The following is a 17466-nucleotide window of genomic DNA, read 5'->3' on the forward strand; positions in this document are numbered from 1 at the left end:
GAATTAATTTTGCTTAAACACACCTTCTTAAAGGGCTTTTACTCTCACCACTTTTACTGTATCCTTTCTCCCAGGCACGTTTGTCTCTGGAACACTGCTTTGAGGAGCATACAAGTCAGCAATACCCCATTCTATTTTGAGCACAGGAGGATCACATGTAACACAAGTAGGAGCAGGAGAGAAAACATAAATGCAAAGTCGGCCGCAGTGTATTTAGTTGTACTTGGTACTGCATTCCAAGTCAACCTGTAATTAGGCTACAACACCCGGTTGTGAAGAAATTCACCCGAAGGAGTGAAGACGCCCCGGCGCTTACAGCACCTACCTACAAGGTCTTGCTGTGGGCCGAGTATCTAGAAGCTTCTTTGCTAAGGCAATTTTTTTTTTCTTTTTTGAGAGAGCGGGCGAGCAGGGGAGGGGCAAACGGGGGAGAGAGAGAGTAAGAGAGAGAGAGAAAGAATCTCAAACAGGTTCCGCAGCCCTCGTAGAGCCCAACGCAGGGCTTGATCTCACGACCCTGGGGTCACAACCCAATCAAGAGTCAAAGGCTTAACTGACTGAGGAACCCAGGTGCTCTGTAAGGCAGTGTTAACCAAAGTATAATGAAACAGAAGCAAGAACTTGTTTCTTTGACCTGGAAGACGAAGTGATACAGCTGTTCTACGGCTTATACAGGAATTAATTATTGGAAGCCATCATTACCCACTGCTTTAAGCAAAACACTCGCTTTTTCTTAAATGAAGCGGACCACCAAGATCTTGGGAATTCCTTACTCAAAGTCCCCATCACCTTGAGCCATAAAGTCCTCCTAGGGGTGAACAGGTGTATACTGGCTGGACCGCCCAAAAAAATATCTTTCAAGTGGAGATGTTAACACTTTCGGCTTAGGCTTATTTTCTTCCTTGCGGTTCTTATTTCGCTCTTCGTTTTAATAATGATCTGTGTAAGCCTCAGGAAGTCTCCCAGCTCATGAAGAATCCTTAAGCTGACTCTCAGGTATGCAGAGCACTGTGTTTCCTTCACTGGGCACTGCTGGCCACACCATCTGCCTTCCAGGGCTAAAGCTGGGGGAAGGGCTCTAGAACATATAAGGAGCTGCACAAAGGGAGGGGGTCAATGTCATCAGGAGCTCTCTAGCATCACTAAGCAAAACCTTTAATCCAAACAAAGTGCTGAATGGTCACACAACTTGCCTAACACACCAGAAAAGCCAGACACTGCCAGAAAAGAATGAGTTTGATCCGAGGGAAAATGAGGTTAATGGAATGAGTTCAAGCCAAACTCTCTTAAGAGGCCGCCCAGCATTCCACAGCTACAGAGGACAGCTGAGCATTCCATCTATGGCCCATTTTCAGGACGGAGCAGGAGTCTGGGGATCCAGGGTTTCCAACATAAAATTACAGCCTACCACCCTCAAGTTCAACCACTAAGGTCAATGCACTTGGATTGACGCTATTTTGTTGAGAGGGTGAAATAACAGCGGGCGAACGAACCCTTCTGAATGAGGACAGGAGGGAAGGTGACGTGGACCCCCATGAACAAGTGAGGCTGGGCCGTGCAGGCCTTAGCTGTGCGTTCTTGCGCATTTCCGTATCATGTAAGTAACCCCGGTCAGAGTTCCCCATCTCCAGTGAATTCCCCATCAAGCCAAGAGAAACAAACACAATAATCCCTGCTGTGGGTTCTCAGAGCCTAAAGTAAGGAACCAAAACCAGTTAAAAGGAAATCAAATCTGTTCTGGGAAATGAAGGCCCCTCGGACATTGAGAGCACCGCCAACTATGACCTCAGGCAGAAGAGAGATCAAACCGTCAGTTTCCCCTCTGGAACTCCCTTCTGGAATTGTCTGGGGCCAGATAAGATCTTTGGGAACAACTACCAACTGTTCAGGGGTTCAACTTTTCATAAGGCGGGGACCCTGGGCCTCTGCACCTCAGTAAACATGGACGCTTCTGCAAAGTCCCTGATTATGCTCTGGAGGCATCTCAGGACAGTTTCTCAAGACAGCTGTCAGCAGGTAGCTCTCTGAGGGGACCCAGCGCAGACATCTTTACCAAAGAAGCTGTGAAGGGGAAATCTGGCCATCAGCTGGGAAACAGCTCTGAAATAAAGCTTACTTATGGGGAACTAGCATAAAGGAAGAGAATTATAATGTGACCCTGAACAGGAGACAAAGAAGAGAGCGGACCTTCCACTAACTGATCAGAAATGAGAGAAACCTTTTATAAAATCGACTGTCTGCCCAGTCCCCGATTTCTGGTTTGGAGGGATGGAGACTCAGTTTTTGTTGATGACCCCCAGGCAAAAGAAATTACTAACTTATTTTGGGTTTTTTGTTTTGTTTATTTTGTTTGCTAGAGTCCTTCCGTTTAATGCACGACGTTAGTTTTCTATACCTTATCACTACTTATTTTATTTCTCTTCCCCTCAACATATGAACATAAAATGCTACCACATACACAACCTTTTTTAAGTTTATTTATTTTAAGACAGAGAGAGAGAGAAGAGAGAACCAGCAGGGGAGGGGCAGAGAGACGGGGAGACAGAAGACCTGAAGGGGGCTCTGCACTGACAGAAGAGAGCCTGATGTGGGGCTCGAACCCACGAACCGCGAGATCACGACCTGAGCCTAAGCTGGACGGCAACTGACGGAGCCACCCAGGTGCCCCATACTCAACCGTTTAATTAAAATGACTTATTCTGCAATAGAGGTACTTTGTTTTGATTCATAAAACACAGAATCAACAGGGTAAAGCACAGAGCTATAGAAATTCAGAATCGGGAGGCACATATAGGTCCAGACTCACGAGTACAGACTGAGACTTTTACGTCCATGGCATCAGACAAATTCACACCGAGGGAAAGCCTGAGTGCAGCCCTCTGTGATTTTATGCTTTGACTCCCAGAAGCATGCAAATGCAGGCAAAACTGAAAATGCAATTCAGGTACTTACTGATTCCTTGAAAGAGCTCTTCGATATTAATAGCATTTTTTGCACTTGTTTCAACCACGACAGCACCTATGGATTCGGCATATTCCTTAGCGTCCTTCAAGGGAACTTCCCTGGAAAAGAGGTCACACCCGGACAGAAATGAATGCTCATTTGTAAAATATAAATAACCCAACAGACCAACGAAAAGCTCATGTGGAAACAGCTCCTTTACTGTCCTGCAGGATGACTCGATTGCTCAGCAAGTATTGAAAACCTAGTATGGGGAAAACATTTTAAAATCTGGTCTGTGGCATCCCTGGAGGTTAAGATGTGCATGTATAAAATGCTGTCCCTGGTCACAGAGGGGAAGAATTCTAGATCATTAGAAAAACTCGTTATGAAGATGGCAGCATATATTCCAGCTTTCAGAGTTAGGGCTGATTTCAATTCTTTTCCCATAAAAATGACTCATTATATATTTTCAAAATTTTGTGCATGCGTGTGCATGGTCCTGCACACACACATGCTTTTGTAGAATTTTTGCATATTGTCTTTCACAAATCAGAGAGAATATGTGACATGATTTGAAGGTCTGGTAATTGATGTGGTCATAGCTACAATGCAATATGACATAACCGGACTTTCACCTTTAAGAGGCTGTTCCTGCAAAGGACGTGAACTCTATTTAAATGAATAATCCAGAAAGACATTTATTGATCTATTTTTAACGTGAAGATGCTGTGGCGGATCTGAAGGTTAAAAAGACACCGGTCCTATTCTCTAGAAGTTTAGTCATTTATTCAACAGATATTTATTGAGCGGCTATTATATACCAGTCTCTCTGGTAGGTGCTAGAGAAAACAGTAATCCCCATCTTCTGGAACCTACCTGAGAGCAAAGACAAACATCCATAGTTACTCTTAACCCACAACACGGTAACATCTGCAATATGGGGATAATAAAGATGCAATAAAGCACTTCAGAATCATCGGAAGTGTACAGAAATACAGGAAGTACAGGAGTACAGGAAATGTACAGAAGTACAGGAAGTGATGCATTTCGATCGATGGAATCTGGGAAGATGAGTGGAGTGCGGCCAAGAAGGGCATAGAACATGAGTAAGAATTTGTGATGCCACCACCTGAAAAAGGCCCCAAGGCAGGGGAGTACCTCATCCCCAGATACTGTTAAAAATCAATTCTGCACCCAGCTCTGCCTTGGATGGAAAGGGTGGATTTGCAAGTGAATGGTCTCAATGGACAGGAGGTCTTGAGATGGAAGGGGGTGGCCAGGAGGAACCACAGCAAATGGGCTAGAAGACACCCCACACCTGTCTCATGCCCAGCTGCCACTGAAGGACAGGAGGGCAACAGAGTCAGCACCACATTCTAGGGGAAAACGGTACACAAAATAGGCTACAGTGGGGAGTGAGGAGAAGAATTTGGAAGCCCCTCTCGTGCTGTGGCCGAGAGAAAATACAATGCTGGACTAGATGGATGGCTACAGGAAAGAAGAAACGTGGACAGAAAATCAAAACTGGGAGCAGGGTGACGAGACTGTATCCCTCTCCCACCTCCTTCCCATTGCTTCACCCCTCCAAATGCCTCCTGAATGGTTTTAACTGGCTTATAAAGTTACTGGGGAAATCGTCCTTGGCATTTAAATTCTTTGCGGACCCCAAATCATATGAGAGGAGGGCTTTTCGGGTGCCAGCTGGAGAAGGGCCCAAGGAGTCAGCCGTGGTAAAGGCAGCTGCCCTTGGATTCCAAACCAGAGAAAAAAAGCCTCTTGAGTCATGTCCTTTGGAATCTGTTCTTCCATAATCTTTCTTACCAAAGACCCACTGGGAAAAACCACGCTCCTGAATCTATACTCTCTATTGTTTTCAACATACAAGCCCCAAGCTGCTCACTAAGATTGAAGGGGGAAAAAAAAAGAAACTTGAGTTCTTTGATGGCAATGAATTTTACATTTAAAACATTCCAGAAAAGGGCTCTTCTGCCTTCAGGTTGGCATGTTACCCTAGTTTTCATTTCTTTCTGGCAGTCTTTATCAAACCACAAATAGAAGGGTGGGGCTCATCTCTGCCCAAATGTGGTTTCAGGTAAGACAAGCCATGTCCTGCTAATGTCTACCTGGGGTACGGGTGATTCTGGCCAGCAAGGAAGCTTTGGAGACCCCTTAAGTGAGAGCAGATTACAAATACAGTTAAATGCTTCCTTAGCCCCCCTTTCCTGAGTCCCTTTGTGAGGGAAAGAGGAATAGCATAGTTTTTGCCAGGATTAAGGCAAGTGGCTTTAACACACGATCCAAAATATCCGTCCTGAGCATAAGAGTAAAAGCTCACATGGGCTGATTATCTCACAGTCTACAACACCGGACCTTGAAATGGAGAGATAAGAAAAGTGTGTCCTCACATTCTTCCATGTTTAGAAATGGTCTCATGAAATAAATGATTCTTCCAAAGGGACACAGTGAACCGGGGTGGAGGCAGGGTCTAATCGAAGACCCTCTGGCTCTGCCCACTTTGCTCCCATCAGGCCTTGAGCAACATAACCACCCAATGGGCACCCATGTTCCTGAGGCCATTCTTTCGATCATTATAGACAAAGAATATGTGAGGTTCAAAAGATCCTCACGCTGTAATACACTGGAGTCAAGGGTGGAAGCAAGGGAAGGGCATAGCCCATCCTAAAGAAGAGGCTCTTACTCTGAGGCTGGAGGGCCAGTGAAAGTCCTTCTAACAATGAACCGAGACCAGAAGGACCAACCACTCTTGGGTCTGTCAAAATATATTTCCTCTACAGTGATATAAAAAGAAATACGTATGTGCTCCTTCTTCTTGCTTCTCGGCACAGAGTTCCCGAAACCAGGAAGTTTCCTATGTGGCAGGCGTGTCTTCTGTTATTCACAAAGGCCCCCCCCTTATGCCACACCTGAGTTTCTTATAGGAAGGGGCCCCTAGGGAGCTTCAGATGGGGGCTGGCTGCCAAAAGATCCAACCCCACGATTAGAGGGTTGAAACTCTCAGCCTTGCTCTCCAACCCTGGGGAGGGGAGAACTGGAGATGGATTCAATCCTGACTAAATAATAAAACCTCAGGGGAAAGTCGCGAACACAGGCTCGGAGAGGTTTGAGTTGGTTGGTGAACACGTTGAGGTGCTGGGATGGTGACAACCCATACCCTGCTCTATTCTTCCCTTCCATTTGCCTGGTCCTGAGTTGTATCCTTTATAGGAACATTGTAATCCTAAGTCTCATGCTCCAGACTGAGAACTCTGTTCTAGTGAGTTATCAAAACCGAGGTGGAGGGGACATGGGAACCTTCAAATTGGTAGAAGTGGGGTTAACTTCTTAACCAAGGTTTGCATCTGGTGTGGGAAGTGGACGGGTGGGGGCAGTCCTGTGGGACTGAGTCCTTCGTTTGCGAGATCTGTGCTAACTCCAGGGGGTTACCGTCAGAAGTGAACTGAATGGCAGGACACCCAGCTGGTGTCGGCAAATGGTGGTTGGAACAAACGGGTATAGCTACGGTCTGAAGAAGAACCTTACAACCGTGACGATTTCCTTCCTCAGAGACTCTTGCAGGTAAAAGAGCGACCAACTGGGAACGCCTCCAGCTGCAGTTCAGCAGAGGCCCAATGCACGACCCTCAAGGCTGGAAGGCTGCCGTCACTGGCCCGTGATAACGATTACAGGAGACTGTGGCATCGAGTGGCTTTTGTTCATTTTTTGCGGCAAATACTTATCAAGTGTCTGCCATATGCTGGGCATCGTGCTAGGCATTGGAACAGGTGAACGGAGACTAGTTAATTTTCCCAACCCAAGGTTTCAACAGAGCTCGTCAATTTTGGTGGAAAAGACTGTTTTTCGACTTTCTAGACCAACCCGTGTACAGAATTGCGGACTCCTAGAAATCACCCACGAGAGTTATTGCACACCAGCCAGGAAGTGTAGACTGGGAGTCCTCCCTGGGTGCCCCTCCCACCGCTGCTCCTTCGCCCTCTTTTAAGAGCTGATGGTTTTCTGCCTACCTTATATGTCAGCATCACATCACCCAGGGTTTCTTTCTTGACCATCTGCGGTCCTACCCCCACTGGAGAGCAGCCACAGGCAGGCCAAGTAGTCAGGATAGAGGCAGGCCTGCAAAACCAGGCCTGGTTCCCTCTGGAGCCAGTGGGAGACATGCAGGGCAGAGAAAGTGGGAAAGCTGGCGACCATGGGGGAGGCTACTGTCCACTAACCAGGAATACACTAAATTCAAGGCACTGTCAGAAGACACCAGAGTCAGGGTCAGAACCAAGAACTGAGTGATGGGGAGAGACAGCAATACTGGCCAGGCTTAGGGGTAGAAACACACAAAAGGGGAGTCTTTTTCTAACCCATTTTGTATTTGAACACGGTCCACACAGCAACCTGTCACGTGTCTCGGGCCACAGCACTCAGAGGCTCTCCGTGGGGGGGGGGGGGGTTAGAAAACAGCATTCTTGTGGGTTCCAGAGTTTCAACGGGCTGTGCTGCCCAACCAGGGTCCTTGTTTTGTTGTTCGTGATGTAACCTGGCAACATGGCAGCTGACTCATTTTCATTTCAGAGGTATTTAATTCTCCATGGTCCTCCTCCTTTGATGGCACAGAGAGAGGAAGGCACGTACCCCCAGGAGTTCCTGCAACCCTAACCGGAGAGGGAGGGGGACCAAACCAGCAGGCTAAAGGCAGAGTAATGCTGTATCCCCACTAGGGGTTCATTGGGAAGGTTCAGTTCCATGGGTTCCCCCTGAAAGTCAATGGATCCAGGCGACTTCCACTGAGCCTCCACGCCTGTGTCTCCCCCACCCCACACACCTGTGCCTCCCCAGCCCCAGGTCTTATGCCCCTCATTTTACCAGATGGGGCGAATGCTCTATAACCATTCTACGTGTTAAGAAATTTGATCTTGGGGCGCCTGGGTGGCTCGGTCGGTTAAGCGTCCAACTTCGGCTCAGGTCATGATCTCACGGCCCGTGAGTTCGAGCCCCGCATCGGGCTCTGGGTTGACCGCTCAGAGCCTGCAGCCTGTTTCAGATTCTGTGTCTCCCTGTCTCTCTGCCCCTCCCCTGTTCATGCTCTGTCTCTCTCTGTCTCAAAAATAAATACACGTTGAAAAAAATGAAAAAAAAAAAAAAAGAAATTTGATCTTATAAAGTGCTCAAAACAGTACCTGGCACATAGTAAGTACTGTATCAACATTTCATTAACCAATCGTGACAAAGCTCCATCAGCAAGGATGTTGGCACAGCACCAGTTTCTTAGAGAATGCCACCAAAAGGATCGAGGAAATGATGCAAGTGGAGGAAACAAGTAAACACAAGGCTCTAACTACTTCAGAGCTTGAAGGTCCTTCATGGGTTTATTTGAGTCAACCCCTCTAATTTTATGACACAGGAAGGCCTCCAGGCCAGTCATCACTGTTCCACAGAAGAATGGGTGAATACAGGCTAGATCAGCCAACTCATGAGATACGTTAAGTTTGATAAATTACCCCAAGATTAAGTTGCAAACATATTTTGTAAACATAAATTCAACACACTGTAAGCCCTTTCTGCATGAAAAAAATCTGACATTAATTCTAAGGAACCTGTATTCAGAGACAGCGAGCAACTTTTCGTAAGCCATGAATGTTTCTTGTTCTGTGACGTTCTTGTACGTGTTTTCTAACCACTTTGGTTTGGATGGTTTGGATTTTTTTATTTATTTATTCATAAGTGCTCTTTGCATATGAAGAAACCTAGCCCTTTGTAATATATTTTCCACATTTCTTCAGCTTATCACTTGTGTTTAGATCTCTGCCACACAGTCGTTTTTATATAGTCAGATTTATTGATCATTTTCCTCTATGGTTTCTGAGTTTTTTATCATGATTAAACAGTTCATTACAATTTCAAGATTATTTTTAACAGTCATCTGCTTTCTCTAACTTTTATGGTTTTGTTATTTTACACTTAAATCCTTGTTCTAGGTGTGCCTGGGTGGCTCAGTCAGTTAAGCGTCTGACTTTGGCCTAGGTCATGATCTCACAGTTTTGTGAGTTCAAGCCCTGCGCCAGGCTCTGTGCTGACAGCTCAGAGCCTAGAGCCTGCTTCGGATTCTGTGTCTTCCTCTCTCTCTGCCCCTCCCCTGCTTGTGCTCTCTCTTTCTCTCTCAAAAGTAAATAATTATTTTTTAAAAAACCCTTGTTCCATTTTGAATTTATTTTTTTCTCATTTCCCCTGATGACTAGCTAATTATTCCAAAACCATTAAATGATTTATCTCTTTTTATATTTACTTAAATATCATCTTTGTCACATACTAAATCTATGTATTTCACCCTATTTTTTGATTCTCTACTCTGTTCATTGATTTTCTGTCCAATTCTGTGACAATGTTATATTGTTTTATTACTGAATCATTAAAATAGATAACAACATCTGCTGGGATTAGTCCCTCCAATACTATTTTTATCTGTTTATTTTTTCTAGATGAATTTTAGGATCATTTTGTAAAACTTCTTCTTGAATGTTGTTTTGGTAATTTGAGCGGAATCTCAGTAAATTCATGGTTTAATTTAGAGCAAACTGACATTTTTACAGTATGAGTTTTCCTATCCGAGGAAAAAGTACACATTGTCATTTATTTAAATGTTTTATGTCCAACATAGATTGTTAAGTTTTATCTATATAGTTCTTGCTCAATTTTTTGCTAAATTCATTCCTAGGATTTAAAATACTTCCAAATTTTAAAAACCACACACACACCAGAAAAGTTTATTTCTAGCTATTTGACATTTGTATTGCTAGTATAAAGAGAGTTTTAATGTCAAATTGATTTTCTAATTGGTTATTATTTGTACATAGGTGAAGAATAATTACGAGGTAGACAATCATGGTTTTCCTAATCCTGCTAGCAATTCAGAAACTTCCTATGAAAACGAGGATCACATGATTCATATATCAGATTGGCCAAGCTGTAACAGTTTAATATCTGCAGTGTTAGAGCGGAGAGAGAGAGAGAGAGAGACAGAGAGAGAGAAAGTGATGCTCATGCACTGTTGGCAGGCTGGCCATGTGATCTCAAAGAGCTCATGGAAGGTTAAATGCAGAAAAACCATATCCTCTAAGAAGTTTCCAGGTAGCTTAGAGCAGGTGCAGAAAAGTCCTCATTTTCTTGGAAAATTAAACACATTAAAACAACAACAACAATAACAACACCCTTGATGCTACAAGCAAAGAGACAAAATGAGGATAAACACCCAAGATTCCTATAGTCTGTCATGTGCAATTCGGCCTTCTCTAGATCTCCCCAGAGGACATCTGTGAATCTTTCAGGGCCTTGTTTCTCAGGTGTGTTTTATAGACCGCCCATCTCGGTGATTATTTGGGGATCATTAGAAATGAACACCTCCATGCCTCAGACCTACTGAACCAGAAGGTCTATTAGGCAAGTCCCAGAAATAAGCATTCGAGCAACTTTCCAACAGCTTCTTATGCATTCTATAGCTTGAGAACAACTCTTTTAGGGGGTGGACTATAAAATACTGAGTTTGGTATTTCTGCTGTCTATCCAATTCATAACCTGACACTCTTAAGTTACAAGTTTTGAAATCTGTACTAAGATGACTATACCAGGACATAATCAAATAAAAATGTTGACACTATTTTACAGGTGATACAATAAAAGAATAGTGGCCTCGTGAACTCTTCCCCAAAGAAACTTTCTGGTGGTTCAAGTGGGTTCTAGAGTATATGTTCCATTTCTAAACTATCATAACAGCAATAACCAAGTGTTTCATATTCTGCCGAATTCCCGGAATAAAGCCATGAACATTTCACTTAAAAAGGTTTGCCCTAGGGGCGCCTGGGTGGCCCAGTCAGTTGAGAATCTGACTTCGGCTCAGGTCATGATCTCACAGTCTGTGGGTTCGAGCCCCACGTCGGGCTCTGTGCTGACAGCTCAGAGCCTGGAGCCTGCTTTGGATGCTGTGTCTCTCTCTCTTTCTGCCCCTCCCCCACTCTTTGTCTCACTCTGTCTCTCAAAATTAAAGAAATTAAAAAAAAAAAAAAAAGGTTTGCCTTATATTGTTCCTCTTTCCCCCCGCCGCAGCCCCCTTCCAAGGTCAAGCTTAAGAGACCCATGAGTAAGTAGTAGGGCAGCAGTAAGCAGGGCACAGTTGTTCAATGTCTGGTGGAATTCTTTTTTGTCAAAGCCATCCCACGTGTTTTAGGTATTCTCGCCAAAAGCAGCGGGAATCATTCACAACATTCCATCAGAATCCAGCAGAGAAGGGCTGCTGTCTGAGAAGGCTGCTGTGTGCCACGAGATGGTCTCAGCCCTCCCCATGCCCTCAAGCAGCCACTGAAATGAATAAACAGGGCATGTTAGGTCACATTAGCACATATTTTCTCTAAATATGCAAGATATCTGTGTCACACGTAGACGAGGCAACCATTTTAGCAATAATCAACGCGGCAATAATTAAAGCAGTTTAAAACGCCAGTTCTTCTAGACAACCAGCTTGGTTCCCCTGTGAAGTGCAACGAAAACCAAAATGAACTTTCTTTTAAAAAACAAAGAATAATTGCCACCCTCACAGTAAATACCTGACTGGACAGTAACACTTCATAGTGACCTAAGTGCTTACAGTTAAGCACTTGACATGTGTACCCTGGAAAGAATTTCTGTTCCCATGGGGCCTTGCTTCCTTATTAATGTGTATCCATAACTGCTATTCACCTGGGGCCAAATTCCTGGTGTCAAGTTCAAACAAGCAGTGTCAGGTTCTCGTCACAGACTTAAATGGATTGTTTCTCATGGAAAATGTCAGAGTGAGAAGTGAATGAGAGCTGAGCGGAAAACATGGGTTTCTCTAGGGAGACCCGGCCATTCCTTTGCTTCTTAATATCCCTTTCTCCAGACAGAAATTTAGGCGAGTCCTGGGAAGCCTTCCAAAGAGAACCAGAGAACCACAGGAAAGAGTCTCTAGCTCCAAACCCTCTGAGCAGAATATGATCAGCTGCCATTTTCCCTTGGTAGTTTGCAAATTATTCTCCCTCACGGATTTCTACTTGAGCTTTCTTCAAGAACACTCGTTCTGGAGAGGACTATCAGGTTTAAAGCGGGGCTCTACACCATCTTAGGCGCAGGACCCGAGACAAGCACCTTAACCTTTGTGCCTCAGTTTCCTTATTGACAAGGAGGGAGAAGGAGAGTGACTCTTTCAGTGGATTATGAAGATTAACATGAATTACTTATAATAGTGTGTGTGGCACACAGTAAGAATTCCATTCCTGCTAACAATGATGATGGTGATAATGACCCTGTTTTCAGTCCACTCCCTAAGTAAACAGTACATAAACAGAAGTAAATATCGTGCCATTTGAAAGAAGGCATTGAGATGCTATAATTCTTAATGGAAGTGACATTTTGAAACTCTGAAACTTTGTGCAGCATGCAAAGGAAAAAGAAAAAAAATTATTGTATCTTCTTTTTTAAATTTTTTTAAAAGTTTATTTTATTTTTGAGAGGGAGAGAGAGAGACAGAGAGGGTGAGTGGGGGAGGGGCAGAGAGAGAGGGAGACACAGGATCCAAGCAGGCTCCAGGCTCTGAGCTGTCAGCACACAGCCAGATGAGGGGCTCGAACCCACGAACCGTGAGATCACAACCTGAGCTGAAGTCGGCGCTTAACCAACTGAGCCACCCAGGCGCCCCAGATTATTGTATCTTCTAAGAAAATATCCAGGAACCAAAAGCTTACCTCTCTGTTTAATAATATATCTGTTAATAACTTTAGAAAACATCCTTCCCCTGCTCGCTAAAGAAGGTTAGAATCAGCCATGTGGTCCTGAATTAGGGTTCAGAAGCATCAACAGGAACTTATGTTTATCTTACTATAGATGCAGATGGACAGATACAGAAATGATTGGAAGTACACAGATCCACTTATATGTGGATTTTTGGATAAATACGGTATAGTACTTATGAATGTATTTTCTCTTATGATTTTCTTAATAACATTTTCTCTTCTCTAGCTTGCCTTATTGTAAGCATACAGTATATAATACATAAATAAAATATGTGTTAATCACCTCTTTATTTGGTTGTTAAGGCTTACGGTTAACATCAGGCTATTAAGAGTTGAATCTTTGGAAAGTCAAAGTTATACGCAGGTTTTCAGGTGAATGGGGGGCTGGCGCCCCTGACCCACACATTGTTCAAGGATCAGATATGTGTGTACACTCAAGTTAGTCTGCATGCATGCATTTCCTAGCTCTGCTCACTGAAAGGTCCTAGAACCAGTGACACCCCAGTGGCAACAAGCCAAGGCAGCCCAGATCTTGGTTTGCAAATACCATTCTTCGATAAAAGGAACCAAAGCTCCTTGGAGAAATGGCTAATTCTAGGGCTGAAGCCTAAAATATGCAAGATGCGCCGATAATATCTTGTTGTGTCAGAAAGTAAGGAAGTGCTCAAAAACCAAAAGGATAAGCATATGTTAAAGGGACACAGGAGCCAACAGGAAGAGCTCCCAGTGGCCAAAGCTGGAAGAATTTGAGCCACAGATTAAATAACACAGCACTGCATTATAACCTAAAGCATCAAATAAATACCTATGAGTCCGTGCTGATATAAACAAATGATTGAATAAATCAGTTAAGTGGGTAGAGGTGACAAGTTTCACCTGCAGAAGAATTCCAAGCGATGTATGTGGATATTCCTTTCCCAAGGAGTGGGGCGTAATCCCTACCCCTTGCGTGTGAGCTTAGACTTTCTTCCAAAGAGTATAGTAAGGCAAGTGGATGGGTAACTTTACAGTGCAGAAACCTGACAACCAACACCTCAGCTGGGTGACCAAGGTCAACAACACCAGTAGTAAGTGGTAAGTGGTAAGTAATGAAAATAGCACTTTACCACTGTGGTCTTTCTCCCCCAAGCTCCTAACCCCAGTCTAATCATGAGAACAGCATCAGACAAACCCCAAATGGAGAGATAGTCTCTAAAATACCTGACCAGGACTATTCAAAACTACCAAGGTCATCAAAAACAAAGGAAGTCTGAAAACCCGTCACAGCCCAGAGGAGCCCAAAGACACATGACAATTAAATGTATTATGATATTCTGGATGGAATCCCAGAACCAGAAAAAAGAAAAAAAAAAAAGGATATTAGGGAAAAGCTAATGAAATCTGAGTAAAGCATGAACTTTAATTAATAATGAAGTATCAATCACAGTTCCTTAGTTGTGACAAATGCACTGTAGTATAATAATAGGGGCAGCAGGGATGTGGGGCGTATGGGAACTCTCTGTACTATCTTTTTAACTTTTCTATAAATACAAAACTATCCCCAAATTAAAAAGTTTTTTTAATTAGCCATAAAAACAAACACACACACCCAACACACACCTCACCACATGGAGATTTAGGTCCTACCGCTCCCCTAACTGCCACCAGACTGCCACATATCTCCTTCCAAACCAACCTCATGAGATCCTCTCCGGGGCCAACTATGACTATTGAGTGATTATAGACCATTTATCAAGGCTTATAATAAAGCTGTAAGAATTCAGTCAGCACAGTATTGGCATACAGATGGATAAATAGGCCAACGGAACAGAATAAAGAGCCCCAGAAACAGCCCCATTCAGGCATGACACATGACCTATGAGTGATATGGCATGCACATCAGTGGGAAAAAGTAGGCACTTTACTTACAACGAATACAGCTAACCAACGAATACAGCTTACAACTGGGAAAACTCCGGCAGCATACACAAAAATCAATTCCAAGTGATTTAAAGACAGGTAGGGACATAAAACTAAGGTTTTTGTTTTGTTTTGTTTTGTTTTGTTTTGTTTTGTTTTGTTTTGTTTTGTTTTAAAGACCATCAATATAGGAATGTCGTCACGATCTCAGGGGTGGGGAAAGATATCTTAAATAAGACTCTTTCCTCAGGCAAAACACAAAAACAAAACAATAACAAAGGAAAAACACTGATAATTTCTATTACACAGGAATTGAGGCCCTCTGATAATGCAAAGCCAAAATAAAGAGCGGAAAGCTAAAACATAAATTTGAAGAAGCTATTTCAACACATACCTATGTGAAGGGAATAGCATTGTATATATAATATATACACATATGTATATACATATATATACATATTGTATATGTGTATATATATATATATATATATATATATATATATATATATATATTAAATCCCTTGAATAAACAAGATTAGGATAAAGAACAGAAAACAGAAAAGTGGCAAAGACTTGAATAGGCTCTTCACGTAAGAGGAAACTTGAATGGCCACTAAACATGTAAAAAGACGCCAACTTCTTTATTGGTAACTGGGGAAATGCATACTGAAATTACTCTCAGATGTCACTCCATGCCTCAACATCTTATGGCACCAAGACCTGGCAAGGACACAGAGCAACAGGAGGGCTCATGCACCACTAGTCTCCACTTTGGAAGACACTGGCATTACCCAGGAAAACTGAGCATGTGCACACCCTGCAACCAGGCACACTCTTACACAGCAGAATCTAGAGAAGTGCTTAAACATGGCACTATGAGATGCAGACGACTATCCAGGGGCTCCTGGGTGGCTCAGTTGGTTAAGTGTCTGACTTTGGCTCAGGTCATGATCTCGTGGTTCACGAATGAGTTTGAGCCCCACATCGGGCTCTGTGCTGACAGCTTGCTCAGAGTCTGGAGCCTGCTTTGGATTCCGTGTCTCCCTCTCTCTCTGCCGCTACCCGGCTCATGCTCTGTCTTTCTCTCTCTCTCTCTTAAAAATGAATAAGCATTAAAAAACAAAACAAAACAAAACAAAGAATATCCAAGAAGTCGTATTCACAGTAACACCACCACAGAAATAACTCAAATATCCCTCAACCGTAGGATGGATAAATGGTGTCATACTCATAAACTAGAATAGCATACAGTAATGAAAATGCACCAAATCCAGCTAACATTCTTTGGGATGAATCTCCCGGGCATATTAAGAGCAAGACACAAGTTGTCACACAATACATACGGTGAGATTCCAGTTCAAAAACCAGAAAACCCAAATCTGTTACTACATGAGTGGTAAAGCATAGAGAAAACAAAGAAATGATTATCCCAAAAGTCAGGGTTACTTCTAGAGGGAGAGAAGGATATATGGTTGGGGAGGAAAGCTTACTCATAGTTATATGGCTGTTCATTTTATTCTTTAAAATTCCCATTTTCTTTAAATATACATCAATGTTTTACATATTCTTCATTAAGAATATTACTGAAAAAGAGAAAAATCCCAGATGTTCTCACTCAGCTCTCTGGGGAGCTCAGCCTTCAGTTCCTCCCCTCCTGCTTCCAGACCAGCATCAAATGCAGGCCCAGCCACCTGCACAGCATCAGAAAGAGGTACAAACAAGGAAAGGCTCATCTCGGAGCACAAAACACACATTTAACAGCACAGATTCTGCTCATCTCATGTAAAGAAAACACTGTGTGCATTTTAATGCTGGTCATGATGTTTCCAGACCTTTTGGTGGCTTTTGATGTTCACTGGCTTTTGTGCTTTTAGGACTTGAATAAGTTGGATTTTTATTATTCAGCATCTCAAGTTGTGTTTCTTGGTTAGTATAATTTTAAACAAACTCCTATGCTCATTGTTGACCCACTATCAAGATTGGAACGAGTTTTGGAGTCACATATAAGAAATAAAAGCAATGTATATATTCTTAGCAAAACATATTTATTTCCAAATCTATTTTTATCTGCTAAAGAGCTCAAGTTTATCCAAAAATTTGAAACAACCCATGCCTGGCAATTCCAGAAATGGTTGATGTACTCGTGGGAAAGTCTAAAGGGGTATGAGGCTGGCAAACAGGTTTCATCTCTTTAACTGGTGGTAACCACAGGAAGCATTGTGTTAAGGAGCCTGGGGCCGCAACAGGATCAGGAGAAGACAGTGCCATGACCGACAGGCAACGGTGCCATGGGTACGAGAGATGGGCAAGGAGGAGGCAGAAGGGCCAGCACATCAAGCTCAAACCTCTCACTCTGCATACATTTACACTGTGCATAAACTGTCCCCTCAGTATCTACCTGCCTTCCACCATTCCCCAGGCTAACGATCAGGTAGGTATTCTTCATGATCTCTCCCTCATAACACGTGCCAAACTCCCTCCCACCTCCACGCCTCTGGCCATTGTCTTCCCTTCCTGGAATTTCCTCCTCCTTGACTGATCCTTAACAGTGCAGTGGCATACTTCGTCGGTAAGCCTTTCCAAATCACTCCAGATGACCACAGACTCTCCTTTTCCTGAATTCTTTTGTCTGTTCTGCACCATAACATTTGGAGCTTTATTGAATGCAGTCTTGGGTGCCTGGGTGGCTCAGTCGGTTGAGCGTCCGACTTCGGCTCAGGTCATGATCTCACGGCTCGTGAGTTCGAGCCCTGTGTCGGGCTCTGTGCTGACAGCTCAGAGCCTGGAGGCTGCTTCGGATTCTGTGTCTGCCTCTCTC

General features: G+C 43.5%; 1 protein-coding gene across 1 annotated transcript in view; it reads right to left on the reverse strand.

Moving 5' to 3' along the window:
- Positions 1 to 17466, reverse strand: part of RAB31 (RAB31, member RAS oncogene family) — a 129063-nt gene that overhangs the window by 14106 nt on the left and 97491 nt on the right. The window contains exon 6 of the mRNA XM_042962336.1: positions 2953 to 3062. Coding sequence (XP_042818270.1) covers positions 2953 to 3062 — 110 coding nt within the window. The remainder of the gene's footprint in view (positions 1 to 2952; positions 3063 to 17466) is intronic.

Source organism: Panthera tigris, chromosome D3, assembly GCF_018350195.1.
Source record: "Panthera tigris isolate Pti1 chromosome D3, P.tigris_Pti1_mat1.1, whole genome shotgun sequence".
Lineage (NCBI taxonomy): Eukaryota > Metazoa > Chordata > Mammalia > Carnivora > Felidae > Panthera > Panthera tigris.